Below are 24,275 nucleotides of genomic sequence, written 5' to 3' on the forward strand. Positions count from 1 at the left end.
ATCAGGACAGGTGTATACCCACATGAAAATTCTACCGCAGAGCCATGAGCCTTTCTTCTGTCCCTACAACTGAGACTATGAATATTACAGATGATATGTTGCTTGACTACTGCAAGGGCATAGCTGATGTGGTGCGTTCCATCTCTCGCCATGTTGAATTGGCAACTCTAATCCCAAAGCAAGAGCAGTGCAACAACCTCAGTTCCTGCTAATGGGTCTTAGTGAAGAAGCACATGTAAAATATGAACCTGGATACGTGAAGGAGTGGCCCCTTCCAAGTCATTCTGATCACGAACACTGTTGTTAAATGTGGAGGCCTTCCAAACTAGATTCAGGACTCACAAACGTGGACAGTCAGACAAGCTGGCGAAGATAAGGTGACAGCCACTACTGTCTCGCAAAGGCTGAATTCTGTGTATTTAGAGAACCAAGAGGAAGAAGGAGAGTGCATGTAAGGGTCTCAAAGTCACCCTAAGACAAGTTTAGGGGCCTGTGGTTGACAAGCAACAAGAAGCTGCAAGTGCAACCTGTGAACCCAGAGAAGAAACAGCAGTGTGACTAGAGGAGGTGCCAAGAAGCAAAAGTTGGCTAAGAAGTGGAGAAAGGTGCAAAGTTTCTGTGTCTGGAGAAGGGATTCCAGATATCATCAACAAAGAGACAGAAACCAGTGAGAATGCAACACTGACAATGAACAGCCAGTGCTCAATGTGCCTAGTTGAGGCTACACTGTTCCTCAATGGACATACTTTGCTGAAAGTGAAGCTGACTTGAAAATGCTTCAGACTGATGACCAACAGGCTATTTTTAAGAAACCTCTGTGATCAAAGTTGCCACATTTTAATTGTAACTGAACTTGAGTCAACTGACAGTTCTGGATGTATGAACCTTTACCTTAATCTTTGTGATGGCCATTAGGGCCCAAGCTCCAGTAGAAGAGTAGAGGTGTTTTAGAAGAAGACTGACACAGAGATAGGGAGTGACTTTCAAGCTGCTGAAATTGATGTGTTGTGATAAGTCAAATTTTTTTCAGAACTATGCACAGATAAACATGCAGTCTACAAGTTTCTTCTTACATTATTTTTGGGTCTCATATTTTTTGTTTCTGATTCACGAGAAACCATGCAGATCCTTTCGCTAAGCCAGCATGGAGCAATAGTGGTCGCATTACTGACCGAGTCGGCAAGTTCCTCGTCGAAAATGTCTCTGGGAAAGACTTGGGTGTCACTGCCACTGACTAGGTTGTTGGTAATTTTTTTCCTTCATTGTTAAGGCAGAATTCTCTGTCAACGGTACTGAGGAGAGCTTCTTGAAATGTGCTGCCAACTTTGGAGAAGGTGTTGTAGGTTCTGATTTCAATATTGTTTGAGAGATACTCTTGACTGCTTGTGGGAGCTTTCAGCTGACAAAACATTCTCCTTAGATGGCCCATGAGTCTTTTAGCGCTGTTCTTGCTGGTTCATGAGGCATTGAGCCTTCTTAGCGTTCCCTTTTAAGGAATCTTCCTCTGAGATTTTAAGGAACATTCCTCATCTTCTGTAGAAAGTGAAGCATCCTTGGCTTTAAGTTTTTGAAGCCACAACAAAAGCCTCCCCTACCAGTCTTTAAGGGCTTCTGACAAGTAATTACGGCACATTTTACAATCTTTTAACCTTATGGAAGGGTGGTGGCAGTAAATGCTTTCCTTGTGGGGATTCTTGGAGTGTAGCCTTTCCTACTCACAGGTTCCACATGGTTTTTTGGTTGAATCTGACACCCTGAATAGTCAGATGTGTTTTTTTTGTCTGGAAATTTTATATAGATCGCTTTAAACTTCTGTATACCTGAGCAGGACTTAGGGACTCTCCCTTCACATGACAGGCGGTAGAAGATCTGAGGGAGAGAAGCCTCTGTGGGAAGTGTTCTAGCAGGTGCCTGATTGGCCAGAGTTTACTTTTGATGTAATGTGGAAAAGTTACCGTAGTGAGTGTTTTCTAGCCAGCCCTTCCGGGCTATGTATAACCTGTACTGATTTTCAACTGTACCAGGGGACTCCCACCTCGACAATGGGGAATGATTCAAGCATGTGAAGCTAAAAAAGATCCAATACTGGAGAACAACAGTGTCTATTATCCTAATTCTATGCTTATTAATATGCTTGAGTTCCCAGACAAGCAAGTTACTCTTTAAGCTAAATCTACCTCCACCCATGGACGAGCAGCTTATTTTTGATTCCAAGTTACTGCATAGAGAGTTCTGGTGGAAATTTTACATCAAATGTATTTTTCAATCTTTTGCATTAGTACTCTTGTTTGATGCAAGCAAAGGACTGCTGTATTTGTACCCACCTGCCTGCATCTGTGGCAGAGGGCATGATATTACCTGTAACGATGGCATTTTCTGTAGTATAATTTTGCGCCTTTTGCATTATAACAGTTATTCTGAATATTATTTTTCAAATTATGATTTGGTTTTTTCCAGAAGTGCCCATGTATAAACATTTGAATCCTCACTCTAATACAAAGTATATGGATAGCATTTAGCACCCTTCCCGAGCCCAAAGACAAAATGTGTCCTGTAAATCGAGTAAGACTGAGAAGGACTTTATTGATGATCTAGAAGACAGGACGTATTCTCAGATGATTGTTTGGAGAGAATGCCCTCAGATTTGACATTTTCAGTTACACAGATCAGATCTGTCCTAGAAGAACAAGTTACTTACCTTTGGTAATGCATTATCTTGTAGAGATTCTAACAGCAGATTTATTACCTTTAAAGTTTCCTGGCATCAGCTTGTAATCTGGATCTTTTTTTAGAGCAATACCATTGCGTGCCGTCAGGTGGCATCGTTCAGATCCACGTGGCGTAGTTGGAGCGGTCTGTGACATAAAGGTCTCCTTTAAAGGCACCACCTAGGTGCGCGTACGTCAGTTCCTTTTCCATCAACTTCCACGCCAGAAGCACAGAGTCAGGGAAAGAAGTTTGCGAGCAAAAAACTAGGGCCCTAAAAGGGACAATCCTTAACCCTAGTCGACGAGCCTGCAGAGTGGGGACACATGGATGGATGTAAGGAATCTGCAGTTAGATAGTCTCTGCCAGATAATGTGTTACCAAAGGTAAATAACTTGTTCATTTGATAGAGACTTCTAGCTGCAGATTCCTTACCTTTAGAATAGATACCTAAGCCATAACCACATGGTGGTGGGCTGCGGAATGATCTTTCACTAGAAAGTCCTGTAGGATCGAATGGGCAAAGTGCCCGTCTATACGGACCGGATAATCTAGGCAGTACTGTCTTAAGAATGTGTGCAAGGATTCCCACGTTGGTGCCTGACACCTCGTGCTAGCAGCTTTGCCCCTGGTGGAATTAGCTCTCAAGCCCTCAGGAGGCCTGGTCGTTCTTGATCTTCTTGAGAACTCCTGGCAGAAGTAGTATGGCCAGAAAGGAGTAAAGGAGGCCTTAGCTCTACTTGCGTCAAAGCGTTGCAGAGCAAGTGCCGCCTTGGAAACGCCTATGTGCAATACTGCTGACACTGCGCATTTTCTGCAGAGGCAAACAGATCTAACCAAGGCTCTCCCCGCTGCTGAAAGAGTCCTTGTGCCATCTCCGGATGGAGATACCACTCGTAATCTGCTAGGCATTGATGAATGAGTTAGTCTGCAATTGCGTTCAGAGAACCTGCCAGGTGTTGAACCTACAGGGTTATGTCCTGCTTTTCCAGCCATGTCCAGAGACGCATCACCTCTTGACAAAGCTTCCAAGACACCACCCACCCCTGCTTTTTGCAGTACCATATTGCGGTGGTGTTGTCCGTGAACACCTGCACTATCTTCCCTTTGACAACAGGAAGAAATGCCTTCAATGCTAGTCAGATCGCCCGGAGCTCCAGTAAGTTGATATGGATTCCGGCGGAGACCAGAGACCTCTGATCTCCACCTCTCCCAGATGGCCTCCTCATCCCAGAATTGACGCATCTGTCACTACTGTAAAATCTGGTTTGGAAAGGGAGAGGAGTCTGCCTCTGACCCAATCGTGGTTCACTAACTGCTACTGCAGATCTTTTGTCGTTCCTGCCAAGATCAGAACCATGTTGGTGAGATTCCCCTAGTGTTGTGCCCACTGGAACTTCAGGTTCCACTGCAGAGCCCTCATATGGCATCTGGCACGTTTTATTAACAGGATGCACAAGGCCATGAGGCCCAACAGCCTTAGAGTCTGTCTCACTGAAATCCAGGATAGAGGCCAAAACATCAGAATCATAACCTGAATATCCTGGACTCACTGCACGGGAGGATAGGCCTGAAACTGCACTGTGTCCCGAATGGCTCTGATGAAAGGAAGTGTCTAAGATGGAGTCAGATGTGACTTTGGCATGTTTATAGTAAACCCCAGCGAATGCAGGAGGTTCGCCGTAGTCTGAAGGTGGGTGACAACAGCCTGGGACGAAGAAGCCTCCAACAGCCCTCGTCGAGGTAGAGGAAGACTGAAACCTCTAACGTTCGCAAATGAGTTGTGACCACTGCCATCACTTTGGTGAACACCCGAGGGGTGCTGGGGAGACCGAAAGGGAGCACGGTAAATTGAAAGTGCTAGAGGGGATATGGAAATGCGCATCCTGCAAGTCCAATGCTACCATCCAGTCTCCTTGGTCTAGGGTAGACATGACCTGAGCTGGAGTGAGCATTTTGAATTTCTCTTTTTTGAGGAATAGATGGACGCCCCTTCCTCCCCCCCCCCCCCCCCACGTCCAGAATAGGGTAAAGGCCCTTGTTCTTTTTGGGTATCAAAGAACTGGGAATAACAACCACTGCCTACTTCGGATATCAGGACCCTTTTTATGGCTCTCTTGGCCAAGAGAGCCGTAACTTCCTTGCGGAGCGAAACTGAGTGATCCTCCATCAGCCATTCTTTTGAGGGAGGCATTGGGGGAGGGAAAGACTGGAAGGGGACGTTCTGCATGATCTGCAAGACCCATTTGTCTGATGTTATGGACCACCAGTGAGGGAGATGAAATTGAATTCTCCCTCCCACTGGACACACATGGTCTTTCACAATCACACTAGGAGGGCTTGGACGCTGTGGAGAGGGGCTCTGGATCATCTGTTATTGGAATGGGGCTCATTTCACTAGTGGGCACCGGTGGTCAAGATTGGGGGTGACGTCGGCGGAGGCCAACTGTGTGGACTCTGCATCGTTCTGGATCCGACAGCGGATCAAAGAGACCCCCATGTAGGAATTGTTTTTCTTGATAAATGGATTTCATTTACTGTGTGAGAACATGTGGAATGCATCTCTTAGACACAATTTTATGTTTTTAACAGTGTGAAATTGATTTTAACTTGTCAGGTTCACCCCTGTCCATCTTTGCATGTGGACATTCCTTCTCTCTATCAACACCCAACGATCCTTGTATTTTTGCTTATAGACTTACGTTACAGTTCAAGAACATTTCTCCTTTTCCTGATTGGAACCTTCATTTGGTTCTACTTTCCATGCATTATTTGATGACACCAGCTGCTTCCATGTCATGACCCACTCTTGCATCCTCTGTATAGTGGCTCTGGCGTACAGGGCTCGTGTATTTCCCCTGTGGCACTTCATGGCCTCCTGCAACACCAGGATAAACACCCCCCAGGCTCCATGGTCTCACTACATTTAACTCCTTAGCAGGCCTCTTCCCAGATCACTGGAACATTCAGGTACCATTGTTTAATTCGTTTTTATGGTTTGCACACTTGTGAGGAATAGACATGCATTTCCTATTGGTTACAACTGCCATGACCTATTGACTCCACCTGCTAATGTTAATTAATTCCACCTGTTTCCATTTATTGGTTCCAGCAGCCATGCCCTAATGTCTCCACCTGTCAATGTTAATTGATTGCAGCTGCTTGCATGAAAGGTCAAGACCATTAGGCTGACCGGTGTTCTCCCCCGGGGCTCAATGGAACCTCCCTGTCTCCCATGGAAGCCATGTGCCTTTTAAGAGTCAGCCACACCCACAGTGTATTTAAACCGCACCCTAAAATGGAGTTGGTGCCTGGCCTCATTCACGTCCTCAGCAAGCATCATCTCTGCATTCACCTCCTGAGTCGTCTGGATTCCTCTAGCGCTTTAGTATTCCTCCCCCCAAGCCTCGCTGCCCCTCCTGTGAGGGTGACATTGTTGACGCTGCTGTCTTCACTTCCATTGTGGCGATTCCTCTGCGTCGGAGACAAGGCTAAATACCTGATCACAGGTTAGTTCACACTAATCCTTAGATTAAGCACAAGACTATTGTTAAGATTGAGCTCTGAATAGAGTAAGCACACTTTCCCAGAAATCGGACTTTACCTTTGTTTCAACAGCTTTAGCACTCTGAGCTCCCTTAGAGAGTGGGTGCTCCAGACTTGAATGATATCAGAACTGAAATCCACCCACCAGCAATTCTTTACAAATTGTTGTAATACGAATGAGAGATGACTTACTAGAGCACACTCTGTATGTGCACAAACTTGTACAGAGCATGGAATGTAAAATGATTCTTGAGTGCCAGAAACTCTAGCCTAACTCTTGACTTGTACATGCCCACATACAGTACTTGTGGTGAAGCCTTTAAGTGTACAATTTTGTGAATAACAATGTACTCTTTGTGTGCTGAGAACTGTTGGTAAATTCTTCTTGTTATTACCAGTGCACTATGTCCACACCAACACAAAAGGTCCAGGGAGTGCAGAACCTATTTCGCAGTGTTGCAGGCAGCAGACCAGAACAGGTGCCACAAGTCTATCTTTTCTGATCTTGTCCCAGATCCCCACTTCGAGGGCAGTGTATGATTTAAGGATTTGGCGTGTCTTGATCCTGGGCTACCCTCCAGGGCGATAAGAGGTCCAGCACCAACTCCATGGTTGGAACCAGGTTAGTGTGTGAAATTACCTTTGAGGGAAGAGAATTTTGTATGACTGTGCATATGTTGTCTTTCAATAACATACTTGCATTTGCAGTTTGATCTGCCTCGATTATATTTACACATGCTGTACTCGGGTGACTGATTTATGCAGATTCAAATTGAGATAGTAACTCTACTAATTTAATAATCCTTCACAGTTTGCAAAATTACTCTTCTATTTTTTGTCTGTGGGGCTAATTCTGTTTCAGTGTCATTAATTGATTCATTAATGAATTTATGATTTTAGCCTCTGTTCAAGACCAAGGTCTATTACAGCAGATGTAGCAGAGATTCAAGTTTGTGCATTCCAAACACTATCCTCAACTCTCCCGCTATCAGACCTATAAATGTTTTTTTTTTAAATCCTAGATTAAAGTTCATATACAGGTGATTATCCAATACTAGAAAACTGACAGGCTCCTTTTGCAGTACGTGCACCTACACCTGTATGTACATAGCAAAGGTCAGCCTTCATCAACGTTAGAGTGGCCTGGTGCATTTTCGAAGTGTGCATTTAGTAGCTAATGCAAAAAAGTCTCTTGAAAGATCTACAAGTAAGGACAACTGGGGCTGATGGGACAGGAGTTGAATCAGCGTGGCACACAAAGGTTACAGTGGAAACTAGGTATATTAATCTACCACTTGTTTATGCACCACTTCTGGTCATTATATGGTAATCCATCCATGCCAGACAATTTATTACATTAAAACGTATAAGAAATACACCGCAAAGCTAGCAACATTAAATTACCAAAAATTATATTGAGAACCGAAAGAATTAACATACCCGCTAGAAATGTATGAAGGGCTTTCACATGACTTTCAAATGAATTATTATCTGACCGGCTATAAACAATTTCCAATCCAGCCTGGGCTTTTGGTGAAATCATAAGGCCTGAAAAAAACCAGAGAGAATTAATTATACCATGGAGTCTCCTCAAGCAAGCATTTTCAAGAGTTAGAAGAATGAGCACAAAACGTTTTTCCATATATGCTCTGAAATCAATCAGGTCATATCTAACCACAGAGCAAATCAGTAAATCAATCAACCACATTATTACATTTAACACAGTAATGCCATCACAATATGAGAAAACCTATTGAATGATCATATTATTCATTCAATATACCCATGACTGATGACGGAATTCATTTATTTTTAACAACCAAGTTTTACACTTTTATTCAGTTGTTTTTTGGGAATTTGTGGCCCAATGAAAGGGGTGAATGTGGTGAACAGGTGGGTAAGGTGGCCCTTTGCTGTATTATATTTAAAAAAAAGTCCAAGCTATCAAAACTAATTAGCACATGATTAACAACTTGCATTACTTTGGCAATGTTCTCTGGTGGATGCGATAACTGCGTAGGCTTCACCTTACAAATATCCTAAGGCACCAGAATGGGTCCAAAGAATTTTACAGCAATGATTCCATGTGCAGGGAAAAAACACTGAAAAATGACAGATCGGAGCCACATAGAAGTGCCACATAGGGTGCGGACAGTTTATCTTTCTATTTTCCATGCCCGCCTGTCTGAGTTCGGATATCGGAGAGGCAGCCTGATGCAGGGCCCACTGAAACCTTTCCACTGCAGGACCTCAATATACCAACGGATGTTCAGGATGACCACACTCAGACCCAGGACTGAGCCCTAAACATCAGGAGCAGATCCTCAATGTCCCAGACTCGTTGCAGTGGTGGAAAGGCCTAAAAACGCCACATTGTCCAGGACAGCCCCAATGAAGAAAATACTCTACGTGGGGCACAGGTTTAACTTAAATCTATTGACGGAGAACCCAAAAGATATCAGCTGTTCGGCCACCATCCAGAGGTGGTATTTGACTGACTGATGAGCCCATTTTGAAGAGGCAGTTATCGACGTATGGGAACATATGTAATTTCAAACTTTGATGGAGGGCAGCAACCACTGCTATCACTTTCATAACACTGGAAGGGCCAGGGTAAGGTTGAAGGGAAGCACAGTAAATTTAAAGTACTCCAGACCCATCACAAAACTCATAACACCTGTGGGACTGCAAGGTAGGTGTATGAAATATGTGCCCTGCAAGTCTAGTAAGACCACCAAGTCTCATGGGTCCTAGCAAAGAGATTCTGAGACAGGATGAACATTTGGAATTCGCCTTTCAACAGAAAAGCATTTAGTGGGCTGCAGTTCAGTATAGGTCTGAGGCCTCGGTCCTTTGGTAAGAGAAATAAGTGCAAATAACACTTCGGTGTCCAAATCTGGCACCTGTTCAACAGTATTCCCTGCCAGCAAGAGGCGGACACCTCTTGCAGTAAGATATCTGAATGGTTCACTCAGGCGCACTGATATTGGGGGGTGGAGGATTGATTAAGGAGGGGACAATAGGGAGGAAAATAAAGGGGGGGACGGCTTCTAAGACAACTGTCAGATGTGATTGTTCTCTAGCCAGGAAATGCTATAGCCTACCTCTCACCAACAGAGAGTGGACATGTAATGGCAAAGTAAAGTGGCTTGGCAGCTGCTGCAAACAGGGAGAGGTGGAAGAAGAGAACTGTCCCTGCTGGTGTGAATGGCCTGGATGCAGCCAAAGCCCCAAAAGCTTAAACCTGCTGCACAGGTTGTGAAGGCTGGGGTACCCTGCAGGGTAGCCCCATGGAATAACCCCCAACATTCTTGTAATGTTGATGGAACTGCTCGGCTGAGAAAAAAAGGCCATAGGATTGTGCCATGATTCGACTGTCCTTAAACTGGACGAGCGCTGAATCAGCTTCAGCCCCAAATAACCTAGAACTATTAAGGACTTCTCTATAAGGGAAGCCTTGCCATCCATGAATCCGAGGCATGTCTTCTAAGCACTACACTGGTGCTAATAGCTTTGCCCACATTAGCCATAGTGTCCAAATCGGCAAGCAAGTTGTTCTTCGCAATGTCCTGGCCTTCATGTGTCATTTGAGCTGGTAAGTCCCTGATCTCCACTGGGGTGGCTGACACGATCTCACTGGCCATGTTGCATAAAGCATGAGTGGACCTGCCAAAAAGTCATACCATTTTCCAAGGAGCTTAATAGCAAAGTGGCCGTAGACAACAATCTCTCTCTTAAGGAATAAGAATGTTTAGATTAATTGTAGGGGATTGGTCAGAAAAAGCACCAGGACTAACTTTACTCTGCACCTGAACCACCAGGTTTTCAAGCGTAGGGCACCTTGTCAGAAAACTTGGGGTCACTGGAAGCTGTCCTGTGCCACCTGCCAACAGGTGGAATGATCCAAACATGGCTTGGATGAGGTAGCCACAAGGGTGTCTGAAAGAACTGTGCTGCAAACTGCCCCTATGTACCTTTGCGATCTCATAGTATGACAGACGTGCAGCGAGCCAACAACTGTTGGCTTAAGATTCTGGTGTTAGGAAGAGATCCTCGAACGGAATAGGTGTTGGCATTGCAGAGAGCCTGTCTAGGGGGGCTGGAGTGAAAGCATGGACTAGCAGCAGAAAAGGCCTAGGCATGGGTCATTTGGCTTTGAGGGAGGGTTCGCTGGCAGAAATCCAAATGGAGTGGAAGGCATGCCAAAGGGGGAAGACGGAAATATGTTAAAGAGCTGCAGCACACATTCTCTCAGGCCGCAAGCCATTGTGGGCTACACAACGACCCAAGGAAATTCGGAGTGTGCCAGTACCAACCAGGGGACCAAATCAGTCAGTAGACGCTTATGGGGTATGAACATTTTAATTATGCCCTCTCACCTAATTTCACATGGGAGGATGTGGGGGTGCTAAGAGTCTCACTTGGCCTTCCTGGAGAGTCTGAGTTCAAACTTACGGAGGACTCCTGAGCCAGACTTCAACTTCCAAGCCACAGAGTCTCATGGTGAAAGGCCCCATGACTTGGAGTGGGATCTATTTTTCGACTATAATCACAACTTATGTTCAGCAACAGAATTCTGCCTCTTGCTTCTAGATTGCCTCTGGGTGCACTTACCACATGACTTGGAGGTGTGAGCAGAGCCCAAGCTCTGTGGTGTTGTATGATATAAGTTGTGTGGGAAGTTGAGGAGGAGCCTGGCTGCAGAGTGCTGGATGGTGTGTGGTCTTCTAGTGAGTTGCTTAGTGATCACGGCAAAGAGGATGTTCCACAGTCCAATCTGCTGGTGACTAGTGCCTGAAAAGCAGTTTTAGTGTTGCTTGGGAACCATTTTAAGATCTTCCTCAGCATCTTCAAGGTGTGGAAGCAGGATGCAGTGCAGAGGTTGACTTATGCGGACATATTCAGTTTGCAGTCAATGATTATTGCTAGGTTCCCGGTGTGGGTTCTGGGTAGGAGTCAGAGTTCTGCCGGGCACCAGTTAGAGTCCCATGGTGAGGTGTTCATGCCAAAAATCACTACTTCGGTCTTGTTGGTGTTGGGCATAAGACACCGGACTTTCATCCAGTTAGTGAATTCAGTCATGCAGGTTGTGAACTTGTTTCTTGAGTTGGGGGTCTTGTCTCAGATGGAGCGTACAAGTTGTGCATTGTCTGCAGGACAGGATGTTGGTGTGTGCACAGGTGACATTGGCCAGAGGCATCCTGTATGCATTGAAGAGTGTGGGACTGGGCCATGAACCATGAAACACTCTACAGATGAGTTTGTAGGCTTTTGAGGGATTAAGGTGCCAGGCTTACAGTTATGTGCTATCTATGAGAAAGGAGCTGATCTGTCTTGATACCAAATAAAACTCAAAGTTTGTTTAAAAAAAAAAAAAAAAAGGAGACGCAGATCGATCTTTTGCTGTGATGAGATGCAGAGTTGCAACAGTGACTGGGTCTGGTGGAGGGTCAAAGTTGCTCTATACAGAGATGATTTTGTTACAGAATTCCTTGAGCCTGTTGCAAATGTCTTGAGGGGTTAATGTTCCTGGAGGCATCAGGAAGCATGATGAAATCTTTGAGAATGGCAAAGATTTCATTGTTGCTGTTAGTGCTGGTGTTGATGCTACCACCAGGAGATAAGGAACAGTAAGCACACAACTCTTGTAGGTTGCGCCTTGGGGCAGATTTGAAGATGTTGCTATCCATAGTGTCCTAATTTTTTCTGATTGGTTATTTAATGGAATGAAAATGTTACTTACCCAGTAAGCATCTGTTTGTGTGTGGCATGTAGTGCTACAGATTCACAAGCTCTGCATACTCCTGCCATCTAGAGTTGGGTCCGGAGTGTTGCAAACTCTTTCTTCGAAGAAGCATTTTTAGCAGTCACAGGATCGAGTGACTACTCCTTCTGGGTAATTTTGCGCATGGAGATGGACTCCTTTGTGAGATTGTTTTACCGCAGGCAGGTGAGAAAAGCAGTGTGGAGGAAGTACAGAGAAAGTGTAAAGATGCAAATGTAACTACATATGTACGAATATAGAGTAACTGGAACACCCACAGGCGTCCAGGGAGGAGAGAGGGCACATGTGAATCTATAGCACTACATTCCACAAACAGATGCTTACTGGTTAAGTAACATTATCCGTTCAATGGCATGTGTAGCCGTAGATACACATGCTCTGCAAAGACTGTTAAGCAGTCTCTCCATAAAAGCAGTGGCTAGCCTGTGGGAGTTTCAGTTGACTGGAAAAGTTTTCGCAGCACAGCTTGACCTTCAATGGCTTGCCAACGTGCTAGTACAGCCACACAGTAATGTTTTGTAAATGTATGTGGTGTAGACTATGTGCCTGCCTTACAAATGTCAGCTATAGGTATATTTCAGAGGAAAGCGATGGTGGCTCCTTTTTTCCTAGTAGGAGGCGCTTTAGGAGTAACAGGTATTTTTGTCTTTGCCTTAGCATAGCAAGTTTGTATACACTTTATTATCCATCTAGCTATGCTGTTTTTGCATACTGGACTGCCTTTGTGAGGTAGAGACAAAGCTACAAAGCTGTTTCATTTTCATAAAGACTTTGGTTCTGTCAATGTAAAACATAAGTGCTTGTTTAACATCTTAAGTGTGTAAAGCTCTTTCCGATACTGAGTCATGCTGTGGAAAAAAGACTGGTAGTTCAATGGATTGGTTGATATAGAATTGGGAAACCGCTTTACGAAGGAACTTCAGGTGTGGGCGAAGGACCATCTTTTCCCTATGGGTCTGGAAAAAAGGTTCTTCCAAGGGTAGGGCTTGAAGTTTACCAACACGTATGAGTGATGTCATAGTGACAAAAAATACCACATTCCAAGAAAGATACTGAAAAGGACATGAAGTGGCTCAAAAGGAGGGCCCATGAGCCTGGTAAGCACAATATTGCAATAGGTTTCGCCTAGGTGAATAATAAGCTGTTTTATGTTGTAGCTTGATAAGCAGTTGTGCAAGTTAAGCAAAATGCTTAAAAAAGCATCAACAAAGCCAATAGGTCTTGCCTATGTGAGTTTTATTGCCTTTGCTATTTTTTTGTTTTTAGCTCTTCTCTGGATCGGAGCGTAGGCCGATGTAGAAAGAAATGAACCAACAACAGTGTGCCAGAGTGGCGCTTATGTACGACCCACAACATCATATCCGGTGACCATGACACCAACGACCGACGCGGAGTCCACTGGCACACAGGGGTACTGCTCGATGAAAAATCTCTGGATCTAGACTGATGCCTGGGGAAATTCCCAGGCAAGGATTCTGCAACAAGAAGCCTGTCGGATAAGTGCAGCGCAAGTGCTGTCCAGGCGAAACCTAAAAATGGAGGTACTTTTAAGACTGAACTAATTATGTAATGTCACCTATGCTGAACTCAAACCTGTCTGTTGATCCTTAATTAGAACCCTATGAGGCAGGTTTCTCTCACTTCCAATAACAGTAATTAGGACTTGCAGACCACTACCCCTATCTGCTATGTAGGCTACCAGGGAAGACACTTCCCAGTGTTCTGTGCATTTGTCATGAACTAAGGGGTAATCAAAATCAGTTGCTCAGAACAGCATTTAGAACCACAGGAACCTGAAGAATCCAGATTGCATTGCAAATCTCTTTGAGGACAACCATATTCAGCTGTATTTTTTAATTAATGCTGTATGTAATTTTTTTTTTTTTTTAAACTAATGTTGTGTATACTGTGATGGTGTTATTTAACTGAACAATAAAGATTTGCTACCTATGAGACTGCTCACAGGCACCACCAGAAAGGATAAAACATGACTTGGAATGGTAATGCAAAATCATACTTAGAGTCAGGTTTTACCAAGGCATCCATCCTATCTATTACTGCGAACTGCTAGGGAACCTCAGCCCCAATCAGGATTCAGAGTCTCATTTTAAGCATTACAAATCTAAAGTTCTGATGTGTCAGCCTACACTTTTATGAAAAACAGCAGTCTCCTCCAGGGTAGAAGCTGCTTTGGGTGGGAAGAAAATAACAGGTCCACTGCAACATGGCAGATATTTTCACACAAAATCGAAGTTCCCCCCAGATGCTGGGAGCTTCCTTTACAGCGAGTGGGGAACATTGGGACCTTTTTCTACCCAGGACCAACATAGCTGAGATGGTCAGAAGAGAAACCAACATTAAGTCCAATGCAGGTTTACTTCCCAGATGGCAGCTATGTACTACCAAGAAACCCGTATTTCAAGACCTGGGGTAGGGAGCTAAGGAGGGCAGATGGCCCACTATTTGAAAGGTACCCAGTTTCTGTCCACCTCTTATGTAAGATTAGCATAATATGGTTTATGGAACTTGTCATAGCTGGACATGCTGGAAGCCCAGAGAGCCACATTCACCAAAGAATGCCAAATGCAAGATGGGTCACAGCAGTACTCCGTCTAGAAATCTACAGAACAGCAGACTGATAATAGCTGGCAGATCAAAATCAGCAACAGACTCAGTGATTAACACAGAACAGATGCAGTGAGCAAAGACTGTTGGAAAGGTATTGCCAACAGGTCTTCATGACATGTCTAAATGCTGTATACTAAGTGGTGACTGGAGTGCTCATGACCAGAGAGATGCAGATTGGCCGTTGATAGCTGGAACTAAAGAGAGAGTGCCTCCACTGCAGGCTTCTTGAGAATGCCTCCAAAAGCAGACAAAAATAAAGGCAAGAGATGCTGGCGACGTTTTTGTCCAGTGGTCCCAGGACACACAGACCCTTGAGATATGGGGGCTGAGAATCCAGGCCCTGAGAAACAGTTTGAACATGTAGCAAAGGAGGCACGGGTCATAGAAACTCTTCAAAAGCTGCAATGAACAAAATCAATATGTACATTCAGTGAGAAAGTAGAAAAACATTGCTGCTAATCAAAGGACATCTCCCTGTGATGCGAAATGGTCCTAAAGGACATACTGGCAAGAGTAAGTGTTTTGAAGGAAAAAGTGAGATCTGTTGGCTGAAGGGGTTACACACCAGAACTTTGAGGATACCGAACCTGCATCAATGGTGCTTCTGGAGAAGCAGGAGAGAACAAGTCACATCAGCTACTCTGCAGACTTGGAAATGCAAACACTGAAGAAGTGTGCCATACTTCAGGTTGCAAGTCCCGGAATTCGATGACACGCAGATTCCGATTTCCCAATCTACCTCTTAGGTTAGAGTACATGAATTCTATCAGCTGCCTACTGAGAGTTCTAGATCAGGTACAAACTCTATGCCAGACGGAGCTGAAAAGGGTTATTAATGTATACACTTTCTCTCTCATTAAACTACAAAGGCATTCTTAGCTGTGGTGCATGCAAGGAATTAAATGACTGATCAGACTCATTGCTTCACCAATGGGTGAACATTCCTAGTACTGCCTTGGTTGTTGGCCATGAGACATCGTTGAATCTTTGGTTGCTGTTGGTTGGACAAAAGTTAAAAACAGGAAGAGTTTTTTTCCCTAGTAACAAGGGATGCTTATCAAACTGCTACTACCCTATAGTCCTTTTCTTCTCTTTCTCTCTTTTCTGTGCTCACTATTTTGTAGAACAGAGGGCAGAAGGTTAATTTGTAGGTATGGCAAGTTTGCATCATAAGATGATATTTTTGTTTCCAAAAAGGATATGTTGCAACCACTCTTCCTATATCAGAGGGCTGAAAGGCTTGATTGCTGACCTGTAATTAATGGTATTGTAATTTTGTACAATAATTAGTACAAATAAATGTAGACCTTCCAGACCTCTGTTCTAGGACTTTCTTCTTTACGAGGTATAACCAAGGAAATTGCTCCTTGACAGGATACTTTATTTTTAAACAGTTATTACTAAACTACACAATCTGAATTTATGCTTCAGAAAAGGCGTCCTGTTGAAAGTTGCATTTATAACAGAAAATAATATACAAAATGTATCTGTAGACTGTTGAGGCTAAAAGCTAGAATGAGCATCTACACCATTAAAAAAACCTTTAAGAATCATAAGATGATAGTGTACTGTGATTTTTGAGTTATTTGATGTCTCCTATGAACCCTGTTCCTGACCAATATAGTAAGTATTGTAGCATAGTTGATCTCTGGTGAGATTTAACCCTGGTGTAGATGGTACAATAAGCAGATAGCATTACACAAGTGTTATTCACATAGGGAATAAGACTTCTTTTGTTTAGCTTTGAATCTAATTTTTCTCTTCTTTCAACATCAGATGCAGTTTGGCAGCGAAGAACAAGTTACTTACCTTCAGTAACGCATTATCTGGCACAGACTATCTAGCTGCAGATTCCTTACCTTAGAATTTCCTGCCGTCAGCTTGGAATCTGTAATTTTTTGCTGAGCAGTACCCTGTGTGTGCTGTTGGGTGGCCTCGTTCAGATCCGCGAGCGTCATTCGGCTGCGTGTGGCGCCATCCGTGGAGCAGTCAGTGATGTCAAAGGCACCACCCGGCATGCGTACATCAGTTCTTTTCCTTCCGTGCCAGTAAAGCGCAGGTCTGGATTCAAGCTGCCCGCTGCCTTTTTTGGCGGGTCTATTTTTACCTTCGTCTTTTCGAAGTGTGTGCAGGATGACATCATGGAAGACTGGGTTCAAGCCATGTGGTGCTTGCCATTGTCATGTCATTGACAACTAGAGTAGTGAGATATTCAGGGTGCTGGTGTAAATAAGGATGTATTAATTAGTGGCACTCCATGCTAATAACATGGAGTACAGACAAGTATCGAAGATTGCATGGGCTCCAAACTGAGTTTAAGAGACATCACTTTAATGCAGCTACCAGAATGTTTAGGATTATTAACAACGGACTATAGAAACAACTCTGTCAAGGTCATGAAGCAACCCATCTCACAGGTGTGAGCTCGTCTAAATAAATCACAAATCATAAATAAATTCCTTTTAGGAGTATAATTAGATCTGCATGTGTAATGCCTTTGAGCAGTTTTAATGTAGAGTGGTAATTAATGATGGGAAATTTTATTAAAAGTACTGAATATTAATTTTTTTTGCTACGAAAGCGTGCAGAGTTCGGTCTTCAAGATAAATTTAAATTAGAAATAATCTTAGAGATTGCTTGTAGAGAATGTTTAGAATCAGTTGTATAATTTTTGTGGTAAGTGATAGAGCAAAAAGACTACCTTCGTGAAATAAACGTGAAATCTGCTCTTTGCTATGTAGGTGTTTTGAATTAAGCTACCACAGTGAAAGACATTAAGGAAAGATTTTCAGATATATGCATTTGAAATGGGAATTGCTAAATGGGAAGTTTAAAATGTCTGTTTGACTCACTTCTTCACAAGGACGTAGGTTGGTTAGAAACCCACTATAATGGTGTAGTGTGTGTAATACCAAGCAGATCTAACTGGACTGCAATTGATCAAGACTGTTGGGAAATCCACAGCAGTCTTACAAGCAGACAAGACCTATCTAACTCCTGAGACATAGGGAAAGTAGAAGTGTGGGACATGCAAAATCTTAGGTGGAGGGAAACTGATAAAGAGTTTGGGGTTCTGGAACGCAGAACCATAGCTGGGATCCAGGTATCAATATGATCCAAGCAAAATGAAGATGGAAAAGATTTTCTCCAAGTGTAATTGGTCAGCAATGTGTTTGTTCTCTTTCACAAGATCCGGTTTCAAGCACTTAGCTGTATCATGACTATAGAAGCTTTTAAAGCATTTCCCCCCCCAAAAAAAGAAGAGGTTGGAGAAAATTTCAAGGACTTTCTGGGCAGCAATGGCTCTAAAGCTCTACATTCATTATAGCAGGCCAATACACAGAAAGTCACAAAATAAAATGAGCATTGGGCCCATAAATAACCAGCTAAAGAGTAGATACTAACCAAAAAGCACTCTAAAATGTAAGAGCAGCAGATACGGGCATCTTAAGGATTTAAGGGCAAAAACGTATTTTGAAGACCCCTGTTCGGATCACCTTTGAATTTATGATCTATCGGCTCTTTCGTGCCCTCTTTGGCCTGTTCACTGACAATGCATTAGTACAATGGTCTAAATACTAAATGTGTTTACATCTAATATTCAGGGTTAGCGACATATGTTTTCAATTTTATAATTCAACAGCTGCTCACCAACATTATATTGATAATTCCTGTGACCCCCCCCCCCCCCCCCCCACCCCTCCATTTCTCATATGTGAGGCCTGCTATGATCTGAAGGAAACTCTTGTTATGGATGTTCATGGTGTTGAAAAGCAAACATTTCTCCGCAACGTGTCTCTAACAGACTCTAATACATAACTCACATTAAAAATAAAATAAAGGAAAACGGTATTCAAAACTGTTAAGAATTATTCAAGGTCATCAGGGAACGAACAGAGCTGGCTCTGTGAAAGAACTCCCTGAAAGGCTGGAGCCCTGGGCCAGGGCCCACTTTGTCCGTGTCTTAAAACGTGTCCGTCAAAACGTAGTAAGGAAAATAAGGAGTTAAAAAAAAAAACAGACTTAAAACAAAACAGAACTCGAAGGCAGTTGCTGTCCAGTGTACTGAAGTAAAAGCAAAGAATCGGCCTTAGTTACCGAACCCAAAGAGTCCGTAAAACGCAGAAATATAGGCCGAGCTTTTTTTTTTATATATGTGTAGAGAATATACAATTCCGACAATAATTGAAATGGATACGATGATGGAAACTACTCAAAGTAGTAGACCATGACACTATATCAATATTTCAATGTAACCCTCATGAGACCGTGACCACTGTAGGCCATAGAGTGAAGGGGATAACAAAGCGTTCAGTTGCTTTATGTACTGTAGTTCCTTTCTGTATTGGACAATTATTTAGGAAAACGGTAACACTTTGAATACTGAAGTTTATATTTACCTGGAGAAGGAACTCTATCACGATACTTTGGGGCATAGTCGTCCAGTGTTTGAAGCATGACCCACATGGTGAAAGTAAAAAGTCCGGCCAAGAAGCCATAAAACACCAAATAAAACAGCAAGATTAAAGCTGGAAAAAAAGCAAATTTGAATATATTAAAAAGAAGCTTTCGCCAAAAGTTCCACTTTAACAGAAACATTTTTATACCAGAACAATGTTCTTAGATCTTGCCTCGGAAACATTCTTACTATCAGAACATGGTAATATAAAACCCCATCTTATAATGTATATACATGCATTTCTACCACAAATGTAAAGCACTGGGCAACTGCCTTCGATTAAAAACTCATTATGCCATGAATGCATCAGAGTGGAGATAGAATGGAATTGAGGTGCAATTGTTTGTTTCTAGCTCTGAGTTTTAACTCGTTTCGGCATTCAGGTACGATTCTATCCTACTTCTTGATTACTTTCAAATTTATTTCGTGCTTCACTTTATACAGTTCCTCAGACCACCAGCAGAAATGTTAATTCACATCAATGCGGTTATTAGTATCATAAATAAAACTAACAGTGGCCTGGTCACTAGTCAGTTAATTAGACGTGCAGGCAAGAACGCCTTTCTAATACAAGCATTGGCAAAACCAATAGGTTTCCCTAAGCACAAAAGGCACCCAAGGAAATTGGTTTCCACTGTGCTCAATGTGCTCGTATTGCAATGAACCCAAATTCCTGCCCCATATAGCGCAGCCCCCTTACTTGTGTTTTTTAAATTTCGATTGCTAGGCAGACAGGGGTCCAGGCTTATCTTCTGGCAAATTTAGTTATGGCTGCAGCTTGGTGTTTCACAATCAAGGTACTCTTGAAAATATGCAGGTCTCGTGAGCCGGTATCAACCAGCCTAATGCCCAAGTAATCGAACTGTGGACCCCTTATAGTGCTTCAGAGCCCACCTTGATAACCCCGCTCACTCTGCCTCTCTTGGTATAGATCATATATTTGGTCTTGGATGCATTCATTTCCAGACCGAAATCATCACAAAACCCTTTCTAGCTTTGGGCAGCAGCAATGTGTTGTCCGCGAAAAGGAGCGCCAGTAAATTTCCCCCCACCGAGGTTGGAGCGTTACTGCCACAGTTTAATAGGTAGGTGATGCAGTTGTTAATATACAGGGAGTGCAGAATTATTAGGCAAATGAGTATTTTGACCACATCATCCTCTTTATGCATGTTGTCTTACTCCAAGCTGTATAGGCTCGAAAGCCTACTACCAATTAAGCATATTAGGTGATGTGCATCTCTGTAATGAGAAGGGGTGTGGTCTAATGACATCAACACCCTATATCAGGTGTGCATAATTATTAGGCAACTTCCTTTCCTTTGGCAAAATGGGTCAAAAGAAGGACTTGACAGGCTCAGAAAAGTCAAAAATAGTGAGATATCTTGCAGAGGGATGCAGCACTCTTAAAATTGCAAAGCTTCTGAAGCGTGATCATCGAACAATCAAGCGTTTCATTCAAAATAGTCAACAGGGTGGCAAGAAGCGTGTGGAAAAACCAAGGCGCAAAATAACTGCCCATGAACTGAGAAAAGTCAAGCGTGCAGCTGCCACGATGCCACTTGCCACCAGTTTGGCCATATTTCAGAGCTGCAACATCACTGGAGTGCCCAAAAGCACAAGGTGTGCAATACTCAGAGACATGGCCAAGGTAAGAAAGGCTGAAAGACGACCACCACTGAACAAGACACACAAGCTGAAACGTCAAGACTGGGCCAAGAAATATCTCAAGACTGATTTTTCTAAGGTTTTATGGACTGATGAAATGAGAGTGAGTCTTGATGGGCCAGATGGATGGACCCGTGGCTGGATTGGTAAAGGGCAGAGAGCTCCAGTCCGACTCAGACGCCAGCAAGGTGGAGGTGGAGTACTGGTTTGGGCTGGGATCATCAAAGATGAGCTTGTGGGGCCTTTTCTGGTTGAGGATGGCGTCAAGCTCAACTCCCAGTCCTACTGCCAGTTCCTGGAAGACACCTTCTTCAAGCAGTGGTACAGGAAGAAGTCTGCATCCTTCAAGAAAAACATGATTTTCATGCAGGACAATGCTCCATCACACGCGTCCAAGTACTCCACAGCGTGGCTGGCAAGAAAGGGTATAGAAGAAGGAAATCTAATGACATGGCCTCCTTGTTCACCTGATCTGAACCCCATTGAGAACCTGTGGTCCATCATCAAATGTGAGATTTACAAGGAGGGAAAACAGTACACCTCTCTGAACAGTGTCTGGGAGGCTGTGGTTGCTGCTGCACGCAATGTTGATGGTGAACAGATCAAAACACTGACAGAATCCATGGATGGCAGGCTTTTGAGTGTCCTTGCAAAGAAAGGTGGCTATATTGGTCACTGATTTGTTTTTGTTTTGTTTTTGAATGTCAGAAATGTATATTTGTGAATGTTGAGATGTTATATTGGTTTCACTGGTAATAATAAATAATTGAAATGGGTATATATTTTTTTTTGTTAAGTTGCCTAATAATTATGCACAGTAATAGTCACCTGCACACACAGATATCCCCCTAACATAGCTAAAACTAAAAACAAACTAAAAACTACTTCCAAAAATATTCAGCTTTGATATTGATCAGTTTTTTGGGTTCATTGAGAACATGGTTGTTGTTCAATAATAAAATTAATCCTCAAAAATACAACTTGCCTAATAATTCTGCACTCCCTGTATATGAGTAATAGGTCTGGAACTAGGACATACCCCTGATGCATGCCTTGATTTACAGGGAAGGCCTCATTAGTTCTCTCTTCACTCTGCATATTACATGTGCATAGTTTCCCCTTGTGGTGCAGCTGGAGGCGATTGGGGAAGGAGGGGTAGGATGCACAATATTAAACGCAGAGCTGAAGTAAATGAATGCCACAAAAAGGTAACCCTTGGACAGATCCACTGTCTTTCTCTTCACCAAAAGAAAGCAGAAGGCCTGGTTGTCCACACTGGTCTTAAACCCGAACTGTGTTTGCAACCCTGAAAGAATGCGTTTTCCTCGCACAAATCCAACAAACTTCCTAGCACCTGCTACATTTTTTTTTTTTATAAGTTGTCAGTCAGGTGAATAGAGTTTTAGCTGGAGGGCAATTTTCTTTTCTTCTTTTAAGATGGGCACAATCTACGTCCCTTCCACGATCGAGGGGTCACCCCCTCTTCTGCAATAGCATTGGAAACCACATCAATGAAGGGGAAACTCAACCCAGGATCGAATTTTAACACATCAGGGATTATGTCAAGGCTCGAAGCTTTACTGGGCTTAAGTGCAACCACCGCACGCTCAATTTCCGCCATGGTGAAAACTACTGGAGGGATAGATTGTGACTTTTGTAACTCAATTTACTTGGGAATGCTCAAGAACACTATTGATAAGTTACACATTTTCTAACTTTGCAAAACTGATAGGCTTCCCGTGTATTTGAAACAGCTGTTGGTTATCAGTTTACAAGCAGGTCCAACTTAAAGCTGCATGTACACATTACAAGATCTATAACAATGACGACTTATCCGTAAGCAAGAAATCTCAAATGCTCTACCCCTCATGCCCTCAAAGACAAGACTCAATTAACATCCTGAAAACCAAGCATAAGAAATTTGGCAGTGGAGAATTCTGAGTGGCTGAACCAAGGAACCTTTCTATTATCTTTGCGATCTGAAGCAACTACTTAGCCGTTTTCTTTATAAACACTTATAGCGAAATCTGGGAGACCTCCTTATGCAGTCTTGGCAAGTTTCCCTCTCTTGATGCAGCTGGACTGGATAGATCTTTATTTTACATAATGGATTAGCAACAATGCTATGTTCGGATTAGAACCAGGAGACTCCTAGAGTCCTACAGAGAATGTAGCAGTGTATAAACGAACCAAACAGGATATATACATATATGAAAAAAGGCAGACACTATACTTAAGAAAGTTTTATGCACCATTCTAGGTGCAGGAGATGATTGGCAACAATATAAGTGAGTCTGATAGATATATATATATAATTACTAACACCAGAAATGTTTATTAGGGAGCATTGTGATCTTCACATGCAGCACCACCTGTAAAACCATAAAGACCTCATTTTCTTTTTAAATAAAACTCTAAACATCTAGTTTTGACATAGTGGTGCTCAAGTGCCACAAGCTCATGGGTGTTGGAGAGCAGGTACACTGCAGATGTTCATAATATCCATGTATGTTTGATGAAACGCCCTAAGTGGCCAAGGGAATGTCCCAAGGTGGGTTCCGGGTCCACTTGGATACGTGAATCAAGCTGCACCTGACCAACTCTCCACAATCAGAGACCTGACTGGACAGTTTGGGTTCGACCATCCCTAACCTGAGGTGGCATGTTGGGCAAACGAATGATGGATTGGAATGTTACCTCTAGTGATTGCCAGTGGTCAGACTTATTGAAAGCATTCCTCCCATCACCTTTTTTGTGTTGGATATCAATGTAGATCTAAAAGGCACTCAGCTTTCAAAGCTGGTACTAATTATGAATATCTGGCACTTATGATCAACTCTATTTGTATTAGCACTGCACCTTTTCACTTATGTGGTCTCCAACTTATGTTGGGGAGTACCAGATCCATACCACTTTAGTAGGCTTATAATAGCCTATGTAAATCATCTCCACTTGGATCAACAGCATTTAAATATATATTTTGCTTAATTTTAAAATCAAACGTTTATACCCAAGCGATAGGTAAAAATTTATCTTGGTATTATAAGCAGTAAGGGAAGGCATGACAAACCAGCAAGAGTGCATCATGCCACAACATCACTAAGTGTAAGTTATGTACCCCGCTTTGCGCTGGCATTCTTGTGGCATACAACAGTAAAAGAACGAACTGCATTTTAATTAGTACTCGAAAAACGTTGCAGTGCCTTTTCAGGAGTCCATCACGACTTTCCAAATGTTTCTGTGACAGACCAGAGCCTGTCCCTTTTGTGAACGTGTGTGGTCAGTGAAGAAGTATGTCAGTTTTAATGACCTGAGGTTTTTTGGTAGTTGAGGCGGGATGGCTGAATCAAACGGCTTGCATGTTTCAACAGTTGGTACAGGTACTCACTGTCTGTCAAACCTATTTCTGTGACAGGTATTTGATTTTAAAATGTTTTGGGAGCCTTAATGTCCAGTTAATTGCATGTTCAGGACGTGTTACATGCA

At 43.0% G+C, this 24,275-nt stretch overlaps 1 protein-coding gene across 2 annotated transcripts in view; it reads right to left on the bottom strand.

The window, feature by feature from the left end:
- Positions 1-24,275, bottom strand: part of ATP1B3 (ATPase Na+/K+ transporting subunit beta 3) — a 260,215-nt gene that overhangs the window by 128,119 nt on the left and 107,821 nt on the right. For both annotated transcript variants that reach the window (XM_069213934.1, XM_069213935.1), the window contains exons 2-3: positions 19,066-19,194; positions 7,693-7,800 (exon numbers count right to left, since the gene is read on the bottom strand). In XM_069213934.1, the coding sequence (XP_069070035.1) occupies positions 7,693-7,800; positions 19,066-19,194 (237 nt within the window). The remainder of the gene's footprint in view (positions 1-7,692; positions 7,801-19,065; positions 19,195-24,275) is intronic.

This window comes from Pleurodeles waltl, chromosome 11, assembly GCF_031143425.1.
Source record: "Pleurodeles waltl isolate 20211129_DDA chromosome 11, aPleWal1.hap1.20221129, whole genome shotgun sequence".
Classification (NCBI taxonomy): domain Eukaryota; kingdom Metazoa; phylum Chordata; class Amphibia; order Caudata; family Salamandridae; genus Pleurodeles; species Pleurodeles waltl.